A 27,670-nucleotide genomic window follows, 5' to 3' on the forward strand; every position below is an offset into this window, starting at 1 on the left:
TCTAAAATACCATCTATACAACAATTCCATCATTTAGGAATAGAGTATTATCCCAAACACTCTTCTCTAGTAATGAGTAGGTAGGAATTTATTTAGCCAAGATAAGTAGGCTGCCTCAGAGCTTCCCATAGGGAAGACTGAAAATCTGATTATTATTATCATTTTTTGGTACCATGGATTGAACTCAGGGGTATTCCACCACTGAGCCACATCCTAGCCCTATTTTGTAATTTATTTAGAAACAGGGTCTCACTGAGTTGTTCTTTGCATTGCTGAGGCTGGCTTTGAACTTGTGATCCTCCTTTCTCAGCCTCCTGAGCCACTGGGATTACAGGCATGTGCCACCACACGTGGCCTGATTATTCTTTTTCTTCACGTAGTCTCTAGGTTGAAAATCCCTAGTAGAAAGAGGCACAGGATAAGGATGGGAGACACTGAGCACTTTTGAGCGTCTACCCCTCTGCTGAATGCCACTTTGAAGGGAAAGAAAAAGTCAAATGGCAATTTCCAGTCCATTCTAGGTTGGCCCCTTGGAGGCTCTGGCTTCTGGGTAATGTCCACAAAGTTCACAAGAGTTGTCAAATGTACATCTGTTCCTTGATGGGAATCCTATAGGAAGAAAGTCAATGACAGTTTAGTATTCAATAGCCATTCACAAAGTCCTCCAACTTGGCTCTTATAATTTTCCCTAAAGACAGATCCCAAACAAATGCTGTAAGCAAGATTCACCTTTTTCTCACATTGGTTGTATGTAATTCTCTTTTTTTGTGAGACACAAGGAAATAAATTTCATAGAAATAGTCCATGACACTAGAACTATGAACAGTTATACCTACATAAAGACTGACTCTAGCTGACTCCATTTAGGAGCTGCCTGATATCAGAGAGGCCAGATGATAATTCTACAGCTGTTACGTGCTAAGCAGCTCTACCCTATCAGGGCCCAGAAGGTTGCAGGCTCTGAAAAAGCACACATATGCAAGTGGAAAGAGTATAAAAAGGTGAAATTTCATATTAGAAAGAAGGTAAAATTTTAAGGAAAAAGCAAAGAGATCAGTAATATAGATAAAAAACAAAACAAAACCCATCAGGTTCACACTCTTGGGTTCAAAAGAAAGAATCTTCCCAATCACACACCAGTTCAACTCAAATAAGATGGATATTCCCAGGGGAAAGGATGTTGTCAGGCTGATGTAAATATCTGATCTAACAGACATAGCTTTTGGTTGATTATGGCTGCAGCTGATGATGTCAAACATTGGTATCATGTCTACCTAAAATGAATTCATTTTTTTCTCACTCTGTGCTTACCAAGCAAACTTCTGATTATAATTTGACAGAAATAATTACCTTGTGGAACCTAAAATGAAGAGTTTGCCATTTATTTTCCATAACTGTGATGTACTTTTCATCCACTGTTGTCTCTGAAAACAGTAAGCACCATGCTCTAGAAATATGATTTTACTTGGAATCACCTTTGTAGGGACTTCATTTATTTATTTTTGTTTGTTTTAAAATGGGTGTAGAGTCAGAGCTGTGATAATCTTACATGTCATATTGATTCCTTGTTCATTTGTTTTTAAACACTGAGGGTCACTAGAAACTTGGCATAGAGCTAATGTAATTTCTGAGATGTTCAACCACACACATTTCAAGGACAACCAGTGGGAGGATGTTGCCAAGGGAATCCTGATATCAACCAAGTATCAAAAATTGGCTGAGACTAACCAAAGAAAATTAGATGTTTTAGGTAGTAAAGAATAAGTAATAAACATTTTTTGGATTTTAACTTACAAAAGGATTTAGGGTTGGGACATTTAATATTTCCCCAGGAACTTTACAATGAGAAGAAGATACACATTCAAATTTTGGAACAAATATGACATTGAACCATGATAAGAGTGTTACTTTATTTCACTGTAGAATACTTGATGAACTACGGTGGTTAAGAAATACTTTGAGAAGGGGAATAGAACATGGAAAGAATTTACAGTTTGGGTTCAGTGTTGTCTAGGATTTGACTGATTTCATGTTCTATTCAGACTCATTTCAGAATTTTCAGGAGGAGGGTGATCTTTTTTTTTTTTTTTTTGGTGATGGGGATTGAACCCATGGCCTTGTGCATGCAAGGCAAGCAGTCTACCAACTGAGCTATATCCCCCCAGCCTAGGAAGGTGAATTTTTATTTGGCTACAGAAGAATACTCTGCAGAGCTATAATTGGAATTGGGATAGAGGCCTGATGATGGAGGAGTGCCGTATTGCATTAAGAAGCCCACTGCTACATACCCAAGGCATATCCATGTACCTAGTATTTATAAGTAACAAAACTGTTATGTTAATCTCTACTTTTCTGACTCCTTTAAAAATATTTAAAAATTAAATTGACACATAATAATTGTACTTATTATAGAGTATATGTTTCTATGCACATGTGTAATGCATAATGATCACATCAGAGTAAATGGCATATCTACCACCTCAAGCATTTGCAGTTTATCTTAGGAATGTTCAAAATCTTCTGTTTTAAAATGTACAATAATTGTTGTATCTAACTCCTTATTTTAATCAGTTTCAGAATGAGGCAGGGGAAAGAGTGTCTTTATCCTCCTCAATTTCCCAACTCAGGGAATTTCTGAAGACTTGAGGCCAGCCTATACTCAGAACTGACTATAAGATAATGACAATCCCAAGAAGCAAAGTAGGCCCAGGTCTACTCAAATATATAGTATCAAGTCCACAGTGGTGTTTTGATGGCTAGAAACTTCACATAACAAAAATGTTTGAACAAAGTTGTTCTTTCAGATTTACCCAGAATATATGCTCATCACATGTTACTACTAGAACTGGTTTTAAGACAGCAGTATAGACACATGTCTTTTCCCTCTGTACCTCAAAACTACTTTAATCCAAGGAGAGGCAGATGCAAAAGTTCCACCTTCACTGAAATGGGGAGTCAAGACAACATAGGAAAACAGAAACAAGAAGGAGGCAAGGTTTCACAGGGGGAATGAAGGCCACCCAAAAGTCCTCAGAGACCAGACTCATGTGGCTCTTACACCCCTTAATGACTCCATAAGAGATAACAGGGAAGCAGGGATGAGCTGAAGGATATCTCCTCCATGCAGTCAGGCAAACTATCCTTTGCCCACCTCAACAAGAGACTGGACAATTTAAGCAGAGAAATTCTGGACTTAGGGATACTAGGCATAGAGGACAGAATGAGGTATGGAACTAAAAATAGGAGAATTATCATGAATCATAAAGCCTCTTTCCTTATCTAGCTCCAAAGTATTGATAGATTGTTTTAGACTAGAGAGATTTCTTTGGAACAAATTAATAGTTCCAGCAAAGACACAAGGATACTAACATTTAGTAGTCTCACAACCCCAAAACAACTGTACTCACACCTAATTGCCTTACAATGAAGGCCAATTAGTAAGCCTCATCCATGATAACTACTAAGTTTTCAAACAGCTCAACAAGTTGCTTGCTCTTACCTTGGATAAACAGCTAGAGTTGACAAATGTGGGGAAACCCGCCTTTCACATTAAAGAGGAAAAACTATAAAATGAACAGAATAAAAAAAGGAAACAGAGACAATGAAAGATGAAGATGCAAAATTGTCAGTATCTTCAAAGATATGTAAGAAAAAGATATACTTTTTATTATAGAAAGAGTTCAGAATGGATAGATAGCTCAGTGAGAGAGTGCTTGCCTAACATGCTTAAAGCCCTGCTTCATCTCTGCACCAAAAAGAAAAAAGTCAGTAAAAATGTTAATCAGAAAATGTTAATCAGTAAACTGTGAATCTGTTAACACAAGTAAGTTAACAGGAAAAATGTTTTCTAGGAAGAGCAAAAAGATAATAGAAAAGGAAAACTATTTGGAGAATCAGTCTAGTGTCCCTATAACCCATTTATAAGAGTTCCAAAAACAACAGAGCAAGTAGTAAGAAAGAAATTATTAAACATTTAATAATAACTACAATCTTGCAGAACTGAGTTCCCAGAATAAAAAAAAAACCCCACACATTATTCAATGTAATGATGAAGAAAAGACCTACCCCCAGGCTTATACTGTGGAAGTTTCAGACTAACAGGAATAAAAAGAACTTAAAATGGCTTCTAAGCTGTTCTGTATAGTATTAGAACTAAAAGATAGTGGAAGAATGTCTTCAAAATTCCAAGTAAAACCAATCTAGAATTTTGTATCTAACCCAATAATCAGTTAGGCATCATGATAAGGGTTGAATAAAATAATTTTTAGACATATAAACTCATGAAAAAATGTACTTTCCATGAATCCTTGTTCAAAGAAGCTATCAGAATTGGAACTCTACCAAAATAAGACAGTAAGCTAAAAAGAGGGGGAAAAAGTAGCACCCAGTAAACTGTGAATCTGTTAATACAAGTAAGAAATCAGAATAATCCCAAGATGGCAGTAAAGAGAAGTTCCATGACATTTCTTGGGCAGCAACGAGTCCACATTACAACAGGTTATGAAGGGAATATATGGGAAAAGGTGGAAAAGATATATTATATGGCAAGTTCACCTGTTTTGAAAACTGCATTGAGAGAAATTTACAGAGCTGCTGTTGGGAGAGTACAAGAAGTGTTAGCTATTAGCTTAAAGAAAGCTAAGAATAAAATATGAGCTAAGTATAATATCAGGAAAAATAGAAGGTTTCACAAAAATTGAATTATTTGGCTTAGCATGAACATTCACTAATCATAATAATGAAACACTGAATATTGGTATAATAAAATATTTAATGTAACTAGATTGGGAGAGTGGTGGGGGAGTAGGAGGAAAGTAACAGATGCTTCAGGAATTAACTAAGTACATATATTGTTTAGAAATTAAGGTAAATACCAGAATAAACAGGAAAAAGACTTAAATGGGTATAGTAAATTCTAGAGAGCAGGATGGTAAGGGGTGACATGGCACTTTATTTTTAAGAGATTCTCTAGTCTGGCTTTTTGTTGTTGTTTTACTTGTAAGGAGACTTTTATATTCCTTCACTATTGAGTCATTGTTAAATGGCCATTTGGGAGTGAATTTTCATTCCCAGGTACTTTGCAGGCAAAAAAAAAAAAAAAAAAGGAAGAAAGCCTCAGGCATACCCACCAAAAATGGAAGGCTGAACATACAAGATTTACTACAAAAAGCAAAATTACATTTGAGGAGAATCAACAGGGTATCACATTTAAGAATAAAAGAACTAGATGAAATGCCCCAGGTAACAACTTATTCATCATCTTTGATTCCTTCCCTCTTGACCCCCATATCCCAAGAAATCAAATCCCACCTGTGGCACCCCTACATCTTTTGAGTTCTAACTATGGCCTTCACAGTTCCACTTGGGTCCAGGTCATCCCTCTTGATGAATTTCCACAGCAGTGTTCTAAAGCCTCCCCCTCAGTACTGCCTCCCAGCTTCCAGGGATGATGTCTGTCTCATTCATTGCTCTAGCTCCAGGAATGCATGGTTCTTGGTTGAAAATAGGCACTCAAGAAAGATTTTTAAAAAAATGGTGGAAATATTTTTGAAGGTGGGGGACTAATGTAAAATAACAAAGAGATTTAAAAACCACAAGATAAAACAAGAACAAAACCCCCACAAGATAAAAATCATGTGTCATGGCTATTTAAAAGTAAGCAATTAAGTGCATGCCTGTAATACCCGTGGCTTAGGAGGCTGAGGTGGGAGGATCGCAAGTTCAAAGCCTGTCTCAGCAATTTAGCAATTTAATGAGATCCTGTCTTTTGGGGCTGGGGATGTGGCTCAAGTGGTAGCACGCCCGTCTGGCATGTGTGCGGCCCGGGTTCGATCCTCAGCACCACATACAAACAAAGATGATGTGTCTACCAAAAACTAAGAAATAAAATATTAAAAAAAATGAGATCCTGTCTCAAAATAAAAAATAAAAAGGGCTGGGCATGTGGCTCAGTGGCTAAGCAACCTTGGATTCAATCTCTGGTATCAAAAAAAAAAAAAGACAAAAATTACAGATCTATTTGATCCCTTAACCCTTCCCACCACAGGATCCTTAAAAGTTCTGCCTAATTAATTAATTAACTCATATACTTACTTATTAATAAGTATTTTAAATGAAATGTTTATTTTTCATTTAAGTAAAGTGTATTGGATGGGAAGAGCAGGGAGAGGTGGTTAGAGAGAGAATGGATTATGGGATCCAAAATACAGTTTGATAAGCAGGATAAGTTCTGGTATTCTAAAGCACAGGAGGGTGATTGTACTTAACAATTTACTGTATTTTTCAAAATAGCCAGAAGAGAGGATTTTGAATGTGTACTGAAATATCATTCTGAACTCTATAAATCTGTACAATTACTGTGTGTCAATTACAACTAAAAATAAATTGCCTCCATAATTGTGAAGGTTTGGAACAAATGCAGCTGAGTAGATGGTTCAAGGAACTGAATTACACTTAACAGGTCACTGGATAATACTGATGGTCATCAACCCATTTTAGAATTTGAGTTTTAATACTACACACAATACAAAATTTTGAGTTGCGTTCTGAAGTTGAGTTGCGTTCTGAAGTCTAAAGTTTTTCTATTTGCATTTTTAAACTTACACGTACAGACAAAACTAGAGAAATCACTATTCAGTGTATGAGCACTACAAAAACAACTCTCAAAGTCTGCTTGCCTCATTCCTTTTATCAGACAGACAAAAGACACATAGGCAAGTCAGCACATTTCTTTTACTATGGATCCAGTTCTGTTACATATGGTTGACTTAATTTATTTCTATTTTAAGCTATAATATTTTATGATGTTTATTTCAGAAATTACTACCAAGAATTCTGTTTTAATTCTTTGTGATATTTGACAGATTTATTTGCTACAATTCAGTTTTCAATGCAGCAAAATCTTTTGTACCCAAATACGATTTACTTTGTAATAACATGAAGAATTTGGATTAGGTTTTATTTGACATTGGTAAAAAGAAGTACACCCCACATACTATATTACACCTTTGAAATCACAACTTTTAAACAAGTACATGTCATTTCCTCTATGACAAATCATTACAAATGAAAACCATTATTATTAAGCAAAAAGCCACAGATTCTCTTAGATTTAAGTTTTCATAACTACATTGAGATTATGAACTAGAATAAACATATCTTTGGCTCGAGTGTGCAACTTATTACTAAGCTGTAAGAGTTCTTTATTCTATGTAAAAGAACACTGCCATGTATGTGTATTGCAAATGTTTTCCACTAGTCAGTGGCTATATTTTTCTTAAACATTTTTGTTCATTTTAATATTTTTATTGAGGTATAATTTATAAACAATAAAATGTATACCTTAAGTGTTTAAAAGTTCAGTGAGATGAGATAATTTAAAAAAAATATTTTTTGTAGTTGTAGATGGAGAGCATCGCTTTATTTTATTACTTATTTTTTGCCATGCTAAAGATTAAACCCAATGCCTTACACATTAGGCAAGTGCTCTGCCACTGAGCTATAGCCCTGGCCCAAGATCTGATATATGTCCGCCATCTCAGAATTCCTTGGTGCCCTCTTCCAGTACAATCCCTATTCCTCTTCTTGAAGCAACTACTTTCTGGCTTTTATCACTAAAAATGACGTTTGCTTTTTGTTATACTTCACATATATGGAATTTCACATTGTATTTCTGTGTGGTGGGGAGGGGGAATTCTTTCACTGAAACAAAATATTTTTGGGATTCCCTCCATGTTGTTTTGTGTACCAGTTATTCATTCTGTATTAATTCATTTGTGTCAATGTACTATAAGTTGCCCATTTTTCTAATGATGGATATCTTGGTTTATTTCCATTTTTGTGTTAGTACGACTAAGGCTGCCATGAACTTTCTTGGGCAACTATTTTTTGGGGGGACAAACGTTTTGTTTTCATTTGGGTAAAAAACTAAAATTGTCGAATCATAGACAAGATCAAGTGGTTGTTTTTTGTTTCTTACCACAATGCTCTACATTCTTGGAATTTGTTCCATATTAGCTATTCTAGTGAGTATGATGTAGAATTCATCACCTAATGACTAATGATATTGAATACCTTTATTTGTTGGATATTGGTTTATCTTTTCCTGTGAAATATCTTTTCAAATTTTTGTACCATCATAGTATTTTTGATCCTTACATTATTTACTTGTAGTTTTTTTTACAATCTAGATATGAGTCTTGTCAGATAATATTTTGAGAAATGTTTTCTCCCAAATTAGCCTGACTTTTCACTTCTTTCATAATGGTATCTTTTGTTGAGCATATATTTTTTTTACACTCTATATAATTAATGATTTTTGTTACTTGTCTATGAAATACTTGCTTACTTAAAAAAAGGAGACTTTGTAAATTTAAAGTTTTATGATTTCAAATATTACGTGTTGATCTATGATCCAGGCATAAGTACTTTTGGCATATGGAGTGAGATAGGAATTGGAGTTTGTTTTCTCCCCATATGTTCCCCCAGTAGTTCTAGTTTTATCCAGTTATTCAAGTACTGACTGCTCAATTTTTTTCCTTTTCACATGGATTGATTTGTGGATCTACTTTTGGATTCTTTAGTCTGTTCCATGATCTATTTGTCTATTGTTAAACTAGAGTACATCATCTGAGAATTAGAGTAAGTTTTGAAGTCTTGAAACACAGTATTCTAAGTCCTTTGCATTTCCATGTAAATTCTGGAATCAGATTGTCAAATTCTACAAAAATGCCTGCTGGAATTTATTGGGTTTTCATTTCATCTATACACCCATCTAAGGACCGACTTCTTATGTTGAATCTTCTCCATTAATCACTTATTTAGATCCCTTTAATTTCTCTCACAAATGTTTTATAGCAAAGATGTCTTGCATTCTTTTTTTGCTTAATTGTTCCTGGTTTATGTTTTGTCATGCTATTGTAAATGAATAAATTCTTTTTTAGAATAACATCTGGTTAGTTTTAGCCATTTCCTTGTGACTTTAAGAAAGTGTAATTTTGCGGCTGGGGTTGTAGCTCAGTGGTAGCATGCTTGCCTAGCACATGTGAGCACAATTTTTCATATCTTTGTATATGTGAGGCACTGGGTTCGATCCTCAGTACCACACAATAAGAAAATAAAATAAAGGTATTGTATCCATCTACAACTAAAAAATAAAAATAAAAAAGAAAGTATAATTTTAAGAGCAAACTATCTTGTAAAGAGGTAAAGAATATAGATAAGTAAAAATAAGAAATACAAATGTTGCATTTCCATCGTTAATACCATTATTAATATCTGTATCTATATATACAGTTACCTACATTTACATTTTAACTATATGAAATTAAACCATTCAGGATATTCTGTAATCTGCTTTTGGAGAAAATCAGCCTTTACCTTTTCATGTCAATAACATGTTTTTTTCTGTCTAAAATATAGTCCACTCATCCAAAATACATGTATGAAGACACACATGGGTGTCAACCTACTTTATATACAAACAGAGATATGAGAAATTGTGGTATATTTGTGTAATAAGAATTGTAATGCAAAAAACCAACAAAGTACATGTATAAAAGCATGAATTGGCATGAACATACTTTATATACAAAGATATGAAAAATTGTGCTCTGTATGTGTAATAAGAATTGTAATGCATTCTGCTGTCGTGTATTTAAAAAAATAAAATCAATTAAAAAAAAAAAGAAAAAAAAATACAGTCCACATTCAGGTTTCCCTAAGTATCCCAAAATGTGCTTTAAATCATCCAAGTCAGACTCCAGTTGGAAACATGAACATCTCATTTGTTATATCTATAAGTCTCTTTTAATCTAATACAGATATGATAATTTTTATTAGAATCATTAGATTTATTTAAATATAAATAATTTTGTAAAGGCCCATGTAAAGAAAATTTTTCTTCAAATAAGCACATTATTTTAAAGAAGTTACCTGACTTCTGGCATTAACCCAATGATTTTAGGAGAACTACTGATTTAAGGAAAGTTAAATTAAGAAGAATAATCTCTAGAAAATAATTATAATATTCTTCCAGGGAAGGTTACATATTCTTCTCCATTTTTTTCCTTAGGGACAAACATGTTTAAGAGAGAAGCCAATAAAAACTTTAAATTTCCTCACTTATTTTAAAGATATCAATGAAGTTATCAAGATTTTCAAATGAGTCATAGAGAATAAATTAAAGAATGAATGATTTCAAGTGGTTATATATTTAACATATGGAACACTGAGCAAACTTTAAAAAACTCTTTAAAAACAACGCATTGATCTAGGTGAGTTTCTTTTCTACAGGTTATTAAAAAAAAAGAATCATGGAGGGGCTGGGGTTGTAGTTCAGTGGTAGAGTGCTTGCCTCACATGTGTGAGGCACAGGGTTCAATCCTCAGCACCACAGAAAAATAAATAAATAAAATAAAAAGAATCATGGAAAGGGGCAAAGTACTTTAAAAAGAGAGAGAGAGAGAGAGAAAGAGAGAGAGAGAGAAAGAGAGAGAATTTTTTAATATTTATTTTTTAGTTTTCGGTATGTGGTGCTGAGGATCGAACCCGGGCCGCACGCATGCCAGGTGAGCGCGCTACCGCTTGAGCCACATCCCCAGCCCGTACTTTTATGATCTAATAATTCACGAAGAGATAAAGGCAAACAGTGACTGATGCTGGAAAAGGAAAAGCTTTAGTGACAAAAATTTTACTGACTTCCATGGTGATGAAATCCCCAGAAAGGAGAAACAGAATGCTTTCTTACCAAGCCAGCTACTTCCTAATCCTTTCTCTAGTAGCAATTATTTCTAATATCTGATGTTGAAATATTCTTAATATTCTTAAATTATTTTGTCTTATGTTCCTTATCTGCCTTAGTATACTGCCTATTTAATTATGTGATTGAGTTAGAGGTTCTGAGAGTGGCTTCAGGACATAGATAAATCCCTTGAAGGGAGTGTTTTGTGTGTGTTTTTCTAGTAAGTCATTAACTGTCAGTGGATTCTCAATGGGGTCTATAAAATTAAAAACCATTAAAACTGACAGGTAGCTAGGTCAGCAGTTTCTCTGGCATATGCTATTTGACTGAAGTATACAACACAGCCAACTTTCAATTACAATGAATAAAAGACACTTATTAAATAAAACAATATAATTATCTTTGCAATCTGGTCAGCAATGAATTCTCTGAAAGTGTTTTTTAAATTGCAAATTGTGACCCAGTAGGGAGTTGTGTCTAGCATTTGGGAAAAAACAAACAAACAAACAAGGCAATAAGCTAGGATAGAACAGAAAATATCAGAGAGTACACTGTATACAGTAAAGGTATTGTTTTATAAAATGCTACTTCAATTTTATATTTATGTGTGCTATAATCTAGGTCATGATGTAAAACACATTTCTTACTCTGGGTAACAGTCAACAAAAATTAAGAACTGCTGCTCTTATACTTGCTTTTCCTGTTTTGTCTCAAACCTTTATATACCATTTCTATGGAAGCTTGGAATAAAAAAGGTTATAATGATAAAAATAATAATGATTATATGATAATCAGTATATACTGAGTATTCACTGTGTGTCAGGAACTATGTGAAATTTATAATCTCAATCTGTAAAACCAAATGAATATTATCAATTTTTCTCTATTTTTTAAGAAAAGAATACAGATTTAAAGAATATACCTTAATTTATACTTTAATTTATATCTAGGTCTGATTCAAAAGCCCATGCTTACCACATCAACTTCAGGCAGTAGGTCTTCTAGAAAATCTAAAAAGCAGATGATTCACTTAATGATAAACATAAATTGAATATTATAATTTTAGATGGGTTTGAAGCCTTGGTTCTATGATGCTATACTATTCTTTATACTCATTTGTTTTGGTTTAAATTGCTACGAAATATTCTATAAAACTAGCTAATTTTAAAAAAATATTTTTTAGTTGTTGGACCTTTATTTTATTTATTTATATGTGGTGCTGAGAATCAAACCCAGTGCCTCGCCCATACGAGGCAAGCACTCTTCCACTGAGCCACAACTCCAGCCCCAAAACTAGTTATTTTTTAAATTAAAAAAGTTTAAATGCAGACATGAGACTGAAGTATTTTATCAATCTCCAAATTTAAAGATCTCTTTAAAGACCTACATTATATAAAATTATAAGTATTAGAGTACCCTATAATTAAAGCTACTTATTTTTATGAGAATTTGAACCTTATAAGAAACACACAAAATTACTATCTCTCAGATAGTAAGTGTTCAATAAATATCTAGCTTTTATTTTATCATATAAAAAGACAGGGAAACCTATACAGTTTTTGCTTAAAATTTCCCCTACTTTACAGTTTGCCCTTAGGAACTCCCCCCAAATCGCTAGTTCATGTGTTATACAAAAAAGGAATTTAAAGTGTTTTTATAGCCACATCTGTATGTGAAAAATCATTTACAAATGATTTATCCAGCAGCTTGATTTCAAGGTTCATAAGGCCCAATGCCTAGTAGCCCAAGCAGATAACCTGAATGGGAGGTGGAAGGGCAAGAGTAGTAGGCATGTGAGTTGTGTGCATCAAGGACAGTGGGGTACACTATCTAAAAGAAATCAGACATTATGATTCAGTGAGAGAAGATTTTATGCTATGCAGGAATATATTAGGGTCTGTTGTCAGATTTTCAAGGAAAGTCAGAAATCTGGATGTCTGGGTAAAATTTCCTGATTTTTACATATTGGCACAAATTAAAATAACAACAACAAAAACCACTTTGTGAGCCAAACAAAACAAGTCTACCAGGTAAATACAGCCTTAAGCTGCCAGTTTCCAACTTTGCTTTACTTTTAGGCCATCACTTCAGGTACATAAGATGACTGATACAGTCTAGGTGAGACTATTACCAACTATAAGCTTCCAAAGGGTAGCCAGTGGGGTGGGGAGAAGAATCTCAGAATACATATACTTTGCAAGTATAACTCCTTGTTATCTTAGAAGCTTTGACACAAGGATGGCAGCTGAGAAAAAATTCCACAGGAAGTTCTGAAAGACAAGACTATGTGGATAGGGAAATGATTTAAAGTGAAGGATAAATAATCATAAATGCATAAGGAAAAGTGAGTATGTTTATGAAATTTCAGGAGAAGATTTCCTTTCAGGATTGAAGAAGCAAAAGAAAATCTTCCTAGATAGATGATAAAGTTATCTTTATTATAGAAGAAATGCTTGCATGTAATTAACTTTTTTGATGTAACACTGTTGTTTCATAACTCCTTATACTTTTAGAGGGGCATGGCATGGAGATGAACTTCTCAAATTAGACCATAAAGGTAAAAATTTTTAAAGCAAATTTTTTTTTTTTTTTTTAGTTGTAGATAGACACAGTATCTTTATTTTTGTTGGTTTATTTTTATGTGGTGCTGAGGATCAAACCCAGGGCCTCACACGTGCGAGGCAAGTGCTCTACCACTGAGCTACAACCCTAGCCCTAAAGTTAAAAATTTTTATATAAGCAAAATTACCTTTGCAAATTCCTTAAATCACCTTTAAATTCCTTTAGTACATACCACACCAGCTCTTGATAAATTGAAGACAACTTACTTCATCGTTAGAATAGGTAAGGTTTCCTCAGTTACGCATGATTAAAGCACAGTTATAATTCTCAACTGTTACCCCCCGCTGGCCGGGCAGATTGAATGACTGTAAAGTGTGGTTTTATAGAGAAAGAAAAATAACTTGTTACCTCTGTTAACTACTTGAAAAATATACTGGTTAAAATATCTAGATAAGAAAGTGGTTATTCTCTGGGGACAGGAATTAAAAAAAAAAATGGGAAAAAATAGATTTGTTACAAAATGTTAATTTGAGTAACCAGGCAGGGAGGATAGATTTGAAAATTAATTGTGTCAGTTCATTCTAAATAAACATTGTTTGGTAACATAAATTGACTCTCAGAAGTTAAAAAAAAAAAAAAAAAAAAAAAAAGATCTCGTCATCAAATGGCTACCAAGCCAAACTAAACTTTGCAAAGTATGTGGTTCCGTATGAGTCATGACTTACCCTTATGGTTTTGCAGTGGTATAGGAATCGGGCTCCTGACACTTGAGCTTGTGGATTGGACTGAAGGCCTACATATGCCCACAACACCTGGATCTCCAAAGAAACAGGTATGAAACAGCAGGAAGTACAGTTCATAATCTGTGGAGGGTAAAGAAGCAAATGCCTGAATGACCTGATGGCTACCTAGTCAGTCACCATTCATTAAGTAGCCACTGTTTCTTTTTAAAAATATTTTCTTAGTTGTTGATGGACCTTTATTTAATTTATTTATATGTGGTGCTGAGAATCAAACCCAGTGCTTAACATAAATAGGCAAGTGCTCTACTACTAGGCTACAACCCCAGCCCCAAGTAGCCACTATTTCTTAAGCATTATAAATAATACAAAAAACAGTATGGCTTAGAGGAACTACAAAAAAGTTCATCATAGACAATAATATTGTTCTTGATCTTAAAAAATTATCTTTGAAAATGGAAATAACTAAGATATTAATAAAATGTGCAATGGTTAGAAGAAATGTTCAGTAAGTGATGCATAGTTAGTGTTGTGAAATGTCAGAAGAAAGCCATTTCTGGCTGGGGATGGCTTTGTGGAACCAAGATGAGTAACATGAAACCAGAAGAAATAGACCAATTTGGGTAGAAAGGGGGCATATAAAAAGGTTTGTTCAACTACATAGAACATTCTTCAGGATAGACCATGTGTTAGGACACAAAATAAGTCTCTACAAATTAAAAATATATCAAAATCATATCATGTATCTTCTCTGACTACAATGGAATAAACCTAGAAATCAACAAGAGGAACTTTAGAAACTGTATTATTAGAAGATACATGTATCAACATGCTCTTGAACAAAAAAGGAACCACTAAAGATATTAAAGGGGAATTTAAAAATTTATTGAAAAACATGAAGATGGAAATAAAAAAAACCAGAATTTATGGGATAGAGTAAAAGCAGTGCTAAGAGGAAACTTTATAGCAATAAGTGTCTACAAAAAAAAAAAAAAAAAGTAGAAAGATTTTAAAAAACAATCTCATGATACAACTTAAGGAACTAGAAATATAATAACAAACCAAACCCCAAATTACTAGAAGGAAAGATAAAACAAAGATCAGAAAAGAAATTTAAAAAAAATGTAGACCAAAAAAACCCAATATGAATGATCAACAAAATGAAAAGTTGTGTTTTTTGATTGAAAAGATTATAAAAAAAAAACTTGGTAAGCCTTTCACTAGGCTAACCAAAAGAGAGTAGGGGGAAGGAGGGAGGGAGGTAAGGAAGGAGGGAGGTAAGGAGGTAGGGAGGTAGAGAGAGGAAGAGGGAGAGGGAGAGCGAGAGGGAGGGGGGGAGAGAGAGAGAGGGAGAGGGAGAGGGAGGGGGGAGAGGGGGAGAGAGAGAGAGAGAGAGAGAGAGAGAGAGAGAGAGAGAGAGAAAGAGAGAGAGAGATATGCCAAATAAATAGAATTAGAGACAAAAAAGAAAACAAGTTACAACTTGGGGGATTGGGGTTGTGGCTCAGTGGTAGAGGGCTTGCTTAGCATGTGTGAGGCACTAGGTTTGAGTCTCAGTACCACATATAATAAATAAAATAAAGGTCCATTGACAACTAAAAAAAAATATTTTAAAAAAATTACAAAAACTGATTCAAATGATCATCATTAGAGACTATTATGAACAACTATACATCAACAAATTGGAAAGCCTAAAAGAAATGGATATACTTCTGGACACATATAACCAACCAAAACTGAACCATGATGATACAGAAAACATGAACAGGCCAACAATGAAGAAAGAGATTGAATCAGTAATTAATATGTCTCCTAACAAAGACATGACCTTACTCCTGAATTCTATCAATGTTTTAAAGGAGAACTCACATTAATTCTTTTTAAATTATTCCAAAAAATGGAAGGGAAGGGAACCCTTCTAAACTCACCCAATATTACCCTAATGTCAAAACCAGAAAACACACACACACACACAAAAATAATAATAATAAAAGAAAATCATAGACCAACATCCCTGGTAAACATAGATGCAAAAATTCTAAAAAAAAAGTTATTAGTAAACTGAACCCAATAGCAAATCAAAAGGACTATATCCATGATTAAATGGGATTTATCCTAGAGAGGCAAGGATGGTTCAATATATGAGAGATGATAAATGTAAAATATCACATCAACATGTATGAAGAAATTAAGGGGGAATTTAAGACAAAACACATATGACCATCTTGATAGATGCAGAAAAAAATTTGATAAAATTCAACACTCTATTATGATAAAAACTCTCAATGAATTAGATGTAGATGGAAAGAACCTCAACATGATAAAGGCTATATTTGACAAACCATAGCCAACATCATAATGTACAGGAAAAAGTCAAAAGCATTTTCTCTAAATCTGGATTAAAACAAGGTTGTCTACTTTTACTACTGCTATTCAATATAGTACCGAAAGTGTTAGCCAGAATAATTTGAAACAAACACAAAAAAGGACTATATATAAGGGGTCTGGGGTTATGGCTCAGTGGTAGAGGACTTGCCTAGCATGTATAAAGCACTGGGTTTGATCCCCAGAACCACATAAAAATAAACAAATAAAATAAAGGTATGTGTCCATCTAGAATAATAATAAAAAAAGAACTACATATAAGAATAGAGAAAGTAAAATTATCCTTGTTTGCAGACACATGAGTTTGTAAATAGAAAACCTAACGACTCCAGCAAAAGACTGTTAGAACTGGTAAACAAATTCAGTAAAGTTGCAATATACAAAATATTCAAAATCAACAAAGAAAATATTTATATGTCAATAACAAACTTGCTGAGATGAAGTCAAGAAAACAATTCCATTCATAGTTTCTACAAAAAAGTTAAAGCTCCTAGGGATAAATTCAACCAAGGAAGCAAATGACTTTTACAATAAAAACTATAAAACATTCATGAAGGAAATTACAAATGACTCACAAAAATGAAAAGACTTCCCACATTCATAGATTGGAAAAATTAATGCTGTTAAAATGTTCATGTAATTGAAAGTGATTTACAGATTTGATGTAGCCTCTATCAAAATACCAAAGGGCCAGGACAGGTAGTGCATGCCTGAAATCCTAGCAACTAGGGTGGCTGAGGCATGAGGATTGCAAGTTCAAGGGTAGCCTCAGCAACCTAGTGAGGTCTTAAAGTAAATTAGGGAGAGACCCTGTCTCAAAATAAAAAATGGGCTGGGGTAAAGTGGTAAAGTGTTCTGGGTTTAATCCCTAGTACCAAAAAAAAAAAAAAAAGACAGAAAACAAAACAACAACCAAACTCCCACAAAAACAAAAACCAAACAAAAATAGTGAGGTTCTTCACAGAGATTAAAAAAAAAAATCCTAAAATTACTATGGAGTACAAAACACCCCAAATAGACAAAGAAACTTGAACAAAAAGAACAAAGCTGGAAGTGTCACCACACCTAATTTCAAGATATACTACAGGGTTATGGTAAGCAAGACTAGTGTGGTACTAGTATAAAAACTGACACATAGATAAATAGAAGAGAATAGAGCATCAGAAATAAATCCATCTTTCTACGCCTTCAAACTTTTTTTCTAAATAAAGTAAATAAGTTAGGTGTAAACCTAACTTGAAATAATGACTTCAAATAAGCATACTTTTTTACATTCTTCCTGTATGACAAACACATTATCTGTAGAAACAAGGATGATTTTTAACCCTACTTTCCATAACGTATAAATTTGGAAAACTAATCACTATCAGAAAATGTATTTCTCCTTACTGAAACACTGCAATTCCTTTTGAGGATCCTGGTCCACCCTCCTTTCTGAGCTGGGTCAGCATTACCAAAGATGGCAACATGCTCTGGTGTAGGCCTTCCATGCAGGGTCTGATAAATGTCCTGCTGCAAGCGGCTGCAATTTGTTTCCATCAGCCTGTAATTAAACATGATGGAGGCCAATGCTAACATATAACCATATTAGTATATGAATTCAAACATTAGAAATAATATTATGAAATAGATTAGAGGAAATAATACTTGGTAGGCATTAAGAATTCTTATCAGAAAAAATACAATATTATTTAATTTAAAGACTATTTCTAACCGCATTCTTCTGAACTGTCACTTAAAGTATTAATAAGTTACCACACCAACATATTCCCTACAAGCAGAGACAAAATTGTGGGAAATGTTACAGAAGCAAAGTATCACCTGAACTTGCATCCAGATATTGCATTCACTCCAAACTGTACTTCATATCTCTTAATAGAGCAAGTTCCATATCCCTGGCTTTGCAAGAGGGTTATCTGAGGTGAAAAAGTTATGGTCAAGGAGAGCATAACAGAAAATAGAAATTGATAGAGGCAGGATTGGAAAATGTATACTTCCATTATTCCCATAATAATATTTGAATTTTATTACTATCAGGACATAAGTTACAAATTTGTGCTTTTTTTTCCTGTAGTAATTAAAAACCACATAGTTATTCTTTTTTCCAAAAATAGTTAACCACATTATTGGTATATATGTAATTAAAATGAGCAAAAACTAATGCAATTCTCATCTTCAGACAGCCTAACAGAAATTTAAAAACTTTTGGAACCACTGACATTTGGGAACACAGTGTATTAATCATTGAGTAAAAAAGATCCTGAATACTTAAAATTGAAGGCACCTTGAGAATTGGAAAATCCAAAAGATCAGCAGCTGCAGCATTTCTCGTTAAGCTGCGACACCCAACTCCAAAAAGGATACCGAGTGACTTGTATCACCAGTTTGAACCAAGAGTGGCTTCCCAACAATATAGCCTGGATTCCCACTTCTAGGACCAGTAACAGAAGTAGACATGCGCTGTTGAAAGGCCTGCAGGAGGAGTGAAGAAAAGTCACTTATTGTGAAAAGCATGCTTTTCTACCTTCCACTGCCTAGCTTCAAATCTTTCCTTAAGGTAATGCAATAAATGAGCTGCACTGAACAATCTGGCTTCTTTCCACAGTATAGTATTTTGCAATTTATATTCTAGCTTCTCCTTTATTTATTTTTCACTAAAATAAATTAAGTGATCCAAATATTGAAATTTACTATAAATTAATTTTACCAAGGATTACAACCAAGGACCTACCAAGGTTTCCTTAATTCCATTTCTTAAAAATTACTATTATCATCATTATTACTTTTGGGCACTGGGAATTAAACCAAGGGGTGCTTAATCACTGAGCAATCTCCCCAGCTCTTTTTATTTTTTACTTTGAAACAGGGTCTCCCTAAATTGCTTAGGGCCTCGTTAGGTTGCCTAGGCTGGCTTTGAACTTGCCATGCTCATACCTTAGCCTTCCAAGCCATTAGGATTACAGGTGTGCACATTGCACCTGGCACCATTATTGTTTAGGGACTTAATTATCCTATCTGTACTCAGAGGAATTTAAATGTGGTTTTAAAATACATTTCAATGAACTACAGACGTTCCAGGGACGAACTGTGAGAGACACAGGACTTGGTTGTCATAGGGTGAAGAACTCTGCCAAGTTCAAAGAGAGGAGAGAAGTAGAAGAAAGCCAAAATACTAGAAACTTAGCCAGGTGTGGTGGTGCACACCTATAATCCCAGCGGCTTGGGATCAGGGGTTCAAAGCTAGCTCCAGCAACTTGGAGAGGCCCTAAACAACTCAGTAAGACCCTGTCTCTGAATACAATACAAAAAAGGGTTAGGGATGTGGCTCAGTGATTAAGTGCCCCTAGGTTCAATCCTCAGTACCAAAAAAAAAAAAAAAAAAAAAGACTAGAAACTTAAATTTAATGGAAATAAAATGATGAAATGTTCAGCAATACAAGAAAAGCTAGTTAAAATAATTTCTGAGGGATGCTGAGTTCATGATTCAAAATGACTATTTAAAACAGAGTTTTGACCTAAGTACTTCTTTGCTGGGTTTCAGACAGAGAATCAGAGAAAATGTTAATAAATATGTTGAATACCATCTCCTATACTTAAATTAAGAAATATGTAATCTCAAGGCCTCAATTAACAGAAGCAGGGGATTATTTCTAACCTGATAATTCTACCCCCCACAGTCCTCTATAGAGAAGGGCTCTAACCCTGAAGTGAATGATGAATTCTTGCTGTAAGGAAACATCTGGCTCAATGGTCAGGTTGGTTTGTCCAAAACTGACAGAAACTTTCTGGATTCCAAAGGTCCCATTGGTTTCTATATCATAGATGACCTGGAACGTAAAAGAATCAATTAATAAAATAGTTATTGGGCTGATTATGTTTGGGATAGAAGATTTTCTATGTATAATCAAACTGAATAAGTGACTGAAAAAGTAATCTTAAACATGTCAAAAACAAATACCATGAAAAAATAAGAGGGTTTTTATTAGTTACATTTGTATATAAAGAGAGACTGTATAGAACTTTTTGAAAGAGTTCATGGAAAGGGTGAGTTTAAGAAAAATAAGTTTTGATTTGGGCCAAGAACTAGAAACAGAGGCAGAGGTGAATACTGAACAAAAACTAAGTTTCTTGATTTCCACAATGTCTGACAATAAATAAGAATTTAGTAGGAAGCCAGGCACAGTAGCTGGTGTCTGCAATCACAGCAACTCAGGGAGGATCCTGAGTTCATGTCTAGTCTAGAAAATATAGCAAGACTCCAATATGTCAAAATACATTTTACTGTCATGTATATCTAAAAAGAACAAATAAAAAAAATTTTAAAGACAGCTGGGAATAAAAGTCTCAAGTAATTAAAGGTAACCTTAAATTTCTGAGCACATTCTTCATAATGATCCTGTAAGATAATTATTACTTCTTTAGGTTAGATTCATTAGAAGAGAGAATAGAGGAACAGAAACTGATTAATCTATTTCAGACTTTCAGATGACTCTACCTGTGTCAACAGAAGAAAATGTGATCAGGCAGTAAAAGCCAGTAACAGACTGCATCTGGGCAAAGGAAGAGTAGTCAGAAATAATTTCAATGTTGTGAACCTGAAATACTGGAGGATTGTGGCAATGGACATGACTGAATAATGGTAGGGAGGAAGCCATATGCTCATCTCTTAAAATTCAGGCAGGGTCAGTCTAGCAATTAATCCAAGATGAGGCACCTCTGGCAATGCTGGTCAACATGCATCATCAGTACAGCATCCCTACCTGGGAAACAGCATTCTGACAAGTGTTTCCAACCAACAGCGGAGGACTGGCCTGTGAGGCAAGTGTTACAGGAACCTGGAACTAGCAAGAGAAAGAGCAAAAGCAACTAAAATCGAAAGCTCCATTTTTTTTTCTTCTAGCTACGTATGATGCTAAAATGAGAGTTTCCCATCCCTTTGACTATCCCTTTTCTCTCTCCTTCTACTGCCAGCTTATAACTTAAGTTCAAGTCACTCTAAATCAGCGCATTTCAAAAAATATTTCCAAAACACTAATTTTATGAGATATAAAATAAGAATAAAAGTTTTAGAAATACTCTATCAGACACTCCCTCAAAGATTAATTGAGGCCCTCTTACCTGTTAAAAAAAAAACTCTAAAAAGCCCATCCCAAGCCCACGTGATTGTGATACATCAAGGTTACATTTTCTTCTGCCATTATAATCTTGACTGAAATTGCCTTATATGTAAAGGAGCCAAATATAATTTTTCCTTTTTCCTGTTGAATGGCATCATACCTTCATATTCTCCAGATCAGTCAAAACTGTTGGAATCTACAAAGTAAACAGTGAAATCAAAAGTGTGCACATATAGACCTTGTAGTTTCATATTACCACCAACAGACTTTGTTTGAGGGGTTGGGGAGATCAACATATTAGAATGATTTGCTTACTCTCTTCCATTTGACTCTAACTTACACTAAAATGCCAGGGAATATAGGATAGACTACAATACTTAGCTACCCTGACAGAGCTCTATTGGATAGCAAGAGGTTTAGTGAAAACCTCTTCTTATCTTCTCAAGCGAATCCCACTAGCCAGGAGGGTGACAATGTTTTATTATGTATATCCCTATTTTCTTTCATATTTCTTCAAATGATGGTGACAAGAGTGCAGAGAGAAGGACACCCACCTTTAAGACTGTGAAGTTATAGTAAGAGGCAGCATCCAGTGCTGGATCAAATGTACAGCTACTTGTCAGGTTTTTGAAGAAACGAGTACAGGTTGTACTTTTACTTTCTAGGAAACCTTAGAACACAAAGAATTAAGGCAATGGAAAATGATCAATCCCATTTTAAATTGAGCCAATAAGGCTGGTATTTCTACCCTAAACTCACCTGCAGGATTTCTGTCAGCACAGAGTTTCCCAGTTCCCACTCCTGCAGGCTGCCTCAGCAAACTTATTATAGACCACTTGGGGAAGTAAGTTAGAATGGGGTCCCCAGCCTGAACAAAAATATGGGAGACATTTATTCACAGTGAAATTGAATTGAATTATAGCAGAAAAGAAAAAGTAGAAACAAAAGTTAATTTAGTGGCTTGTTTATATTTACATGGTTGGCACTGTCCTCCAAAAAAAGTCTACAATGGTTTACTTGTTGCAGGGAGGTATCATAAAGATACCTTGCCAATAGTCTTATGATGAGAGGAAATAAAAGACCAAACAATTCCATCCCTATCCCCAGACTCACTCTGTAAAAAAGTGGTGGCAACTGAGTTTGCAATGCTGAAGGGAAAGATTCGCCTCCAAACTCTACAGCCAGGGCCTGGAAGTTGGTTGCGTTGACCTTTTGGAGCTTCTGGGAATAGTTTAATTTTGCTATAATGTTTTTAAAAAGAAAAGAAGTTTAGTTAAGATAAAAACAAATATTTTAAAATATATGGCATGCCAGATAACTAATTTTTTTTCTTAATATTTATTTTTTAGTTGTAGTTGTACATAATACCTTTATTTTACTTATTAATTTTTATGTGGTGCTGAGGATTGAACCTAGGGCCTTGCCCATGCTAGGGAAGTGCTCTACTGCTGAGCCATAACCCCAGCCCCCAAATAACTAATTTTAAAAAATATTTTTACTGAAGTATAATACGCATACATTTATGTGTATAAATGCACTAAAGTATAAACTCAAAAGAATTTTTACCAATTCATATACTGGTATTACTACCACCCAGATCAAGTTATAGAACATTTTTCTAGAAGGTTCCAAATCAATCCTCCACCTTCAGAGATAATAATAATTCAAATTTCTATTGCCTCATAACTTATTTGTAACCTGTAATTGGATTACTGTTTTCATATTAAGATCTAAGTTAAGAATATGGTCAATAAATGTCAATTCCAAGTCTTTAAACTCCAAGAATGTGCATGATTAGCAACTTGTGACAAAAAAGGGAAGCTCAATAATGCTCCTTATTTGGTCTGTTTCAGATGAGTGAAGCAACAAAGTAGTACTGTTTCCATAGGAACATGGCAAACTCAGAGGCAATATCTGATCTTTTCTCCCCACTCTGTTTCCTTGAAACTTCAACTGACTAGTTCTAATGAAAATGTTTCCACGTCTCAAGCATATAATTTGTTGGTTTTATTCCTTTCACCTTATATTTCCTACATTCAAGATTTCAGATACTCTAAAAAGGTATTTTCTGCAACAATGATATAATTTCTATTATAGCAACGTATAAACTTATCTAAGCTTCTGTAGCCATCTCTTTACAGCACTTAAGAACCAGGACAGAGATGTAGGGAAAAGGCCCTGGTGCTGTTCTCTGCTCAGAGGGCAGCAGATGATAGATGATTACCACTCCTGTTAACTTGAGAAAAGAACATAGCAAAAACATGTTCAAGTTTGTTTCATTCTTCATATAAATATGATCATTTGAACAGAATCAAAAAGGTAACAAGAACAGAGTCACTGAAAGCTAATAAGGATTCCACATTAAATAATTTTGACCTTTATCCTCTGCAATCACAACATCTCAGTTATTTGAATTTTCAGCTTTCCGATACAGCATGAAATAAACATAGCTCTTAATTCCAGGGACTACTGATAATATATACATTTCCTGGATTCTTACTATTCAGAGTGATTTGCATGATTACTGTCACCTGGGAGTTTGTCAGAAATGCAAACTCTCAGGCATTCAAACCTAGAGTCAGAATCTGCATGCTGACAAGATCTGCAGGTGATGCATATGCACATTAGAATTTGAAAAGCCCTGTTCTGAAACAGGTGACAAACATGCCACTGGTCTGGAGACCACCTTCCACCTCTGATCAGACCAGAAATCTTCCAGGGCCTGAAGCCTCCAAACTCTGAAGCTTCAAGAAGCTGTTTATCATTTCCTTCAGAACTCATGCCCTGAAAACCACATAGAAGTATTTACCTCAAATAAAATAGTTATTTCTATCCTTGTAAATAAAAGATAAAATAACAAGAAAAACTAAGAAAGAAGATGAGTTGAGATGGTAAATAACCATCTCACTATTTTTTTCATGGCTTAAATCAGTAAGAGAAAAAGTAACATTTTCTCTCTAACTTCAGTGTACAGATATTGGCCGAAGGGATGATAAACAAGGATAATGCAAACAAGAAACATAGGCTATAGAGGATACATAAAGATTTTGCTAAAAAGGTCTGCCTCCATACATGATATACTATACCTAAGAGAGTTTAAAGGTACAATTTCAAATGAGGAAGGAAGCCTATACACCATCTGACCCAATCTCATTAGGAAATCTGGACACTCAGAGGTAAATGAGCTGTAAAGGGTCACACAGCCAGCAGTCGGAGCCAGAGTATACCAGAGTATCTCCTTATTCCTGGTCAGGGGTTTTCCCCACTTTGTCATGCTATACAGACTTGGACCAAGAGCATCCTTTATTGATCATTATCAGAAGATTCAGACTGTAGGCAAATAATGATGTGGTTCATACTTTCCAGGTTCTGACATGATATTTATATAAATTGACAGCAAACAAAAAACTCCTCTGAGTTCCAAGGGAATGACTTTATGAGTGCTTCAGGACTTTGGAACATGGGATCACTTCCAACTGCAATGAGCAAGAAAAGATTCTTGCAAGGAGTAGGGATTTTAAAATGCAAAGAAAAAGGGGAATACTTGAGTCAAGGAGAAAAGTAAACAAACTTGGGGAGAATGCAAGGCATATCTTGAGGACATTAAGTAGATGAGTTTGGCCAAAACAGAGGATCAAAGAGAGTGATGGAGAAAATCCTGGAAAGGAGAATTGGCTTAACTATTAGAAAATCACACTGTCAGGTTAAAGAAATTGGACATTATTCTCTAGGTAATGGAAAGTCATTGGAGTTTTTTGAATAAAGAAACATCATAATGTAGTATTATGGAACTAATAATCTAGCAAAGTGATTCTCTATGGCTGTGTAAGTTTGCTAGGTGTATATATGTGAAGAAGGTAGGCAAATAATGAAGACCAAGAGAAGCTTTTGCCTTTTTCATACTAAACATGAATCCATTTCCCAGTCTCATTCAGGGAAAGTACATTGATATAATGATCCCCTATTACTATTGGAAGCAGCCATATTTTTCAAGCTTTGTTGGTGAAAGAAAGTTCAGAACCTCTGGTACAGAAGCTATATGTAGGATGCTATGGGAGACAGAAGGAGAGAGTAAAAGTAGAGAGCACCAGTTGGATGCTATGGCAATAGTCCTAAAATATGATCATAAGGCTGGAGTTAGAAGGCAGCAGAAAGTTTAGAAAGGACAACCTAAGTGGCCATAGGTCTCCTGATAACTGCTTTCAAATCCAAGTACTCTCAAACCAAAAACTTGTCATTTTCTGAGACAAGTATAGTTTTGGGAATTTCTTTTCTAAAATTCAGATAAAATCAGGATGAGCTGACTATAGTTTCAAATCTTTTAGAAATGATAAAACCATCACTAAAAAATTTTTAAGACCATTAAAAAACCCCAATGATACCACTTTGTATCTTTATTTATTGCACTCTACGGTTATATAGCACTTTCACATCCATTAACAGTGATATAAATTTTTCACCTTATAGTTGAAGAAACAAACTTAGAAGTAAGGGATTTGTTCAAGTTTGTGCAAGTGGTAAGAAAATAGCAGTTATTAGTTTCTATCTAATGCTCTTTCCCCTACACTGCTGCTTCATGAAATAAAAACAGGGTTGGCAAAGACTCATTAAAAACATTCATGCAAGTATTATTCAGTGCTTATGATATGTCAGAATCTGGGAATTCAGTGAGTGATTTGGTGGAGATTGAGTAAGTGGGGGGATATAGTCTATCTGTGATTATGAGCTACAAGCCTTAAAATTAAATTCATTGAAATTAAAGTTCCACATGCATTATCTGATCCATAGTCAATAGTGCTTAAGAAGTTTCAAATATTCTCTCAAAAGAGAGGGGGGCAGAGGAATGGGTAGAAGGAGAGGGAAAGTGATAGAGATTCAAAGCATAAAAATAATAGTTTAAAAAAGAAATGGGAAAGCCAAAAACATAGTCACTTCTCAAAAAATGTTAGGTAATAAGAACAGCCAACATGTTTTTACTCACAGTTGTTCAGGAGGACACAAAACTGTCTAATTCCATTTGAATCGGTAAAAACTCTTGAAGGAAACGGGGAATTACTCCTGAAGATAAGAGAATTATCTACACATACCCAGCTTGAAGACCTGTGAGGAAAGAGGATGAGAATATTTAGGAGGGGAGAGGCAGGTGTAAAGAAGAGTGCCCCGCAGATACTTTTGCATCTCAGGTGCCAAAGAGAGAATCCTTGGGCTACCACAGTACAACACCAAAGTCCTCCTAGTCTTAGCTGTTCTAGAGAGTTAGAAAAGGAAGGTCACTCCCGGAAAAAAACAAGGTAACATTCCAGGAGTGCAAAATAGGGTTAGGAGGCACGAAGTCTAACTCTTTCCACTTGCAAATATTACCCAATTGGGGGCTCAATCCCCTTTAGGATTCACCTTACGCTGCCTGGAAGGCAGAAGGAGAAAACGGTCCTCGGATGGAGAAGATAGCAGTCCCTGTCGCAGCAGCAATTTAGATCGCAGGCACCAGGAGTCAAGTCACAGATACAGATCGGTAAGACTATCAAAGTGCAACAAAAAGAGAGAAAGTGGCATAAGGATGCCCAAACTCGTCCAGGTGCTAAACCCCCGCTCCCCCCTCCCCGCTCCCCGTTTCCTACAGCGCTTTCCGCTTTGTGACAATTGTGTTAGTAGAATTTTAGATCTGATAAGTCATTAGTTTCCATCCCATAATCCTTCCCCTCACCTGGGAAGAGGTCCATGGTCCTATTCCCAGGCATCGAGGGGGTCACAGGAGTAGGGCCCACGGTAAAAATCCCAGGCACATCCTGGGGAGTTGCAGTCTCCACCGAAGAGGACTGGGGGGTCCCGCCCTGCGTCACCGGCCCCAGGACTGCAGGTGTGGGTACTGCCCCCGTTGGGAAAAAAGAGGGCTGATGCTGGGCGCCCTCAGGGAGCATCAGGACGAACACAGGCAGCAACAAGAGCTGCAGGGTACACATAGGTCAGTCGAGGCGCTGGAGCGTCTAACTCAGGGCTCCACGGTCTTCAGACGCGAAGCTGAATGGGCGGAGTCACACAGCGTCCTACGTAATCCGTAAGCGCCCGGTCATTGGCTAATGGCGATCGTGGGGAGTTCTTCAGCCAATAGGAGACAGGGTTGTTAC

The 27,670-nt window shown here is 35.2% G+C and overlaps 1 protein-coding gene across 1 annotated transcript; it reads right to left on the reverse strand.

Moving 5' to 3' along the window:
* Tctn3 (tectonic family member 3) lies at nt 1-27,550 on the reverse strand. The gene is made up of 14 exons (XM_076834567.1): nt 27,250-27,550; nt 26,940-27,063; nt 26,527-26,645; nt 22,659-22,786; nt 22,305-22,413; nt 22,100-22,215; nt 21,706-21,741; nt 21,189-21,269; nt 20,130-20,255; nt 18,793-18,900; nt 18,250-18,344; nt 17,818-17,971; nt 14,029-14,166; nt 1-609 (listed from the first exon to the last, which is right to left on the reverse strand). The coding sequence occupies exons 1-14, from the start codon at nt 27,503-27,505 to the stop codon at nt 373-375; spliced, it is 1,827 nt and encodes a 608-aa protein (XP_076690682.1). The 5' UTR covers nt 27,506-27,550; the 3' UTR covers nt 1-372.
* Nucleotides 27,551-27,670: the final 120 nt, after the last annotated feature.

This window comes from Callospermophilus lateralis, chromosome 15 (genome assembly GCF_048772815.1).
Source record: "Callospermophilus lateralis isolate mCalLat2 chromosome 15, mCalLat2.hap1, whole genome shotgun sequence".
Lineage (NCBI taxonomy): Eukaryota > Metazoa > Chordata > Mammalia > Rodentia > Sciuridae > Callospermophilus > Callospermophilus lateralis.

What these genes read in the sequence shown, in the direction of transcription:
- Tctn3 (XM_076834567.1), bottom strand. Translation starts at nt 27,505, where the DNA reads ATGTGTACCCTGCAGCTCTTGTTGCTGCCTGTGTTCGTCCTGATGCTC. An exon ending in CTGGTGATACAAGTCACTCG is followed by an intron (nt 18,345 to 18,792) that starts GTATCCTTTTTG and finishes TTTTCACCTCAG; the next exon opens with ATAACCCTCTTGCAAAGCCA. An exon ending in ACCACTGCAAAACCATAAGG is followed by an intron (nt 610 to 14,028) that starts GTAAGTCATGAC and finishes TTCTTCCTATAG; the next exon opens with GATTCCCATCAAGGAACAGA.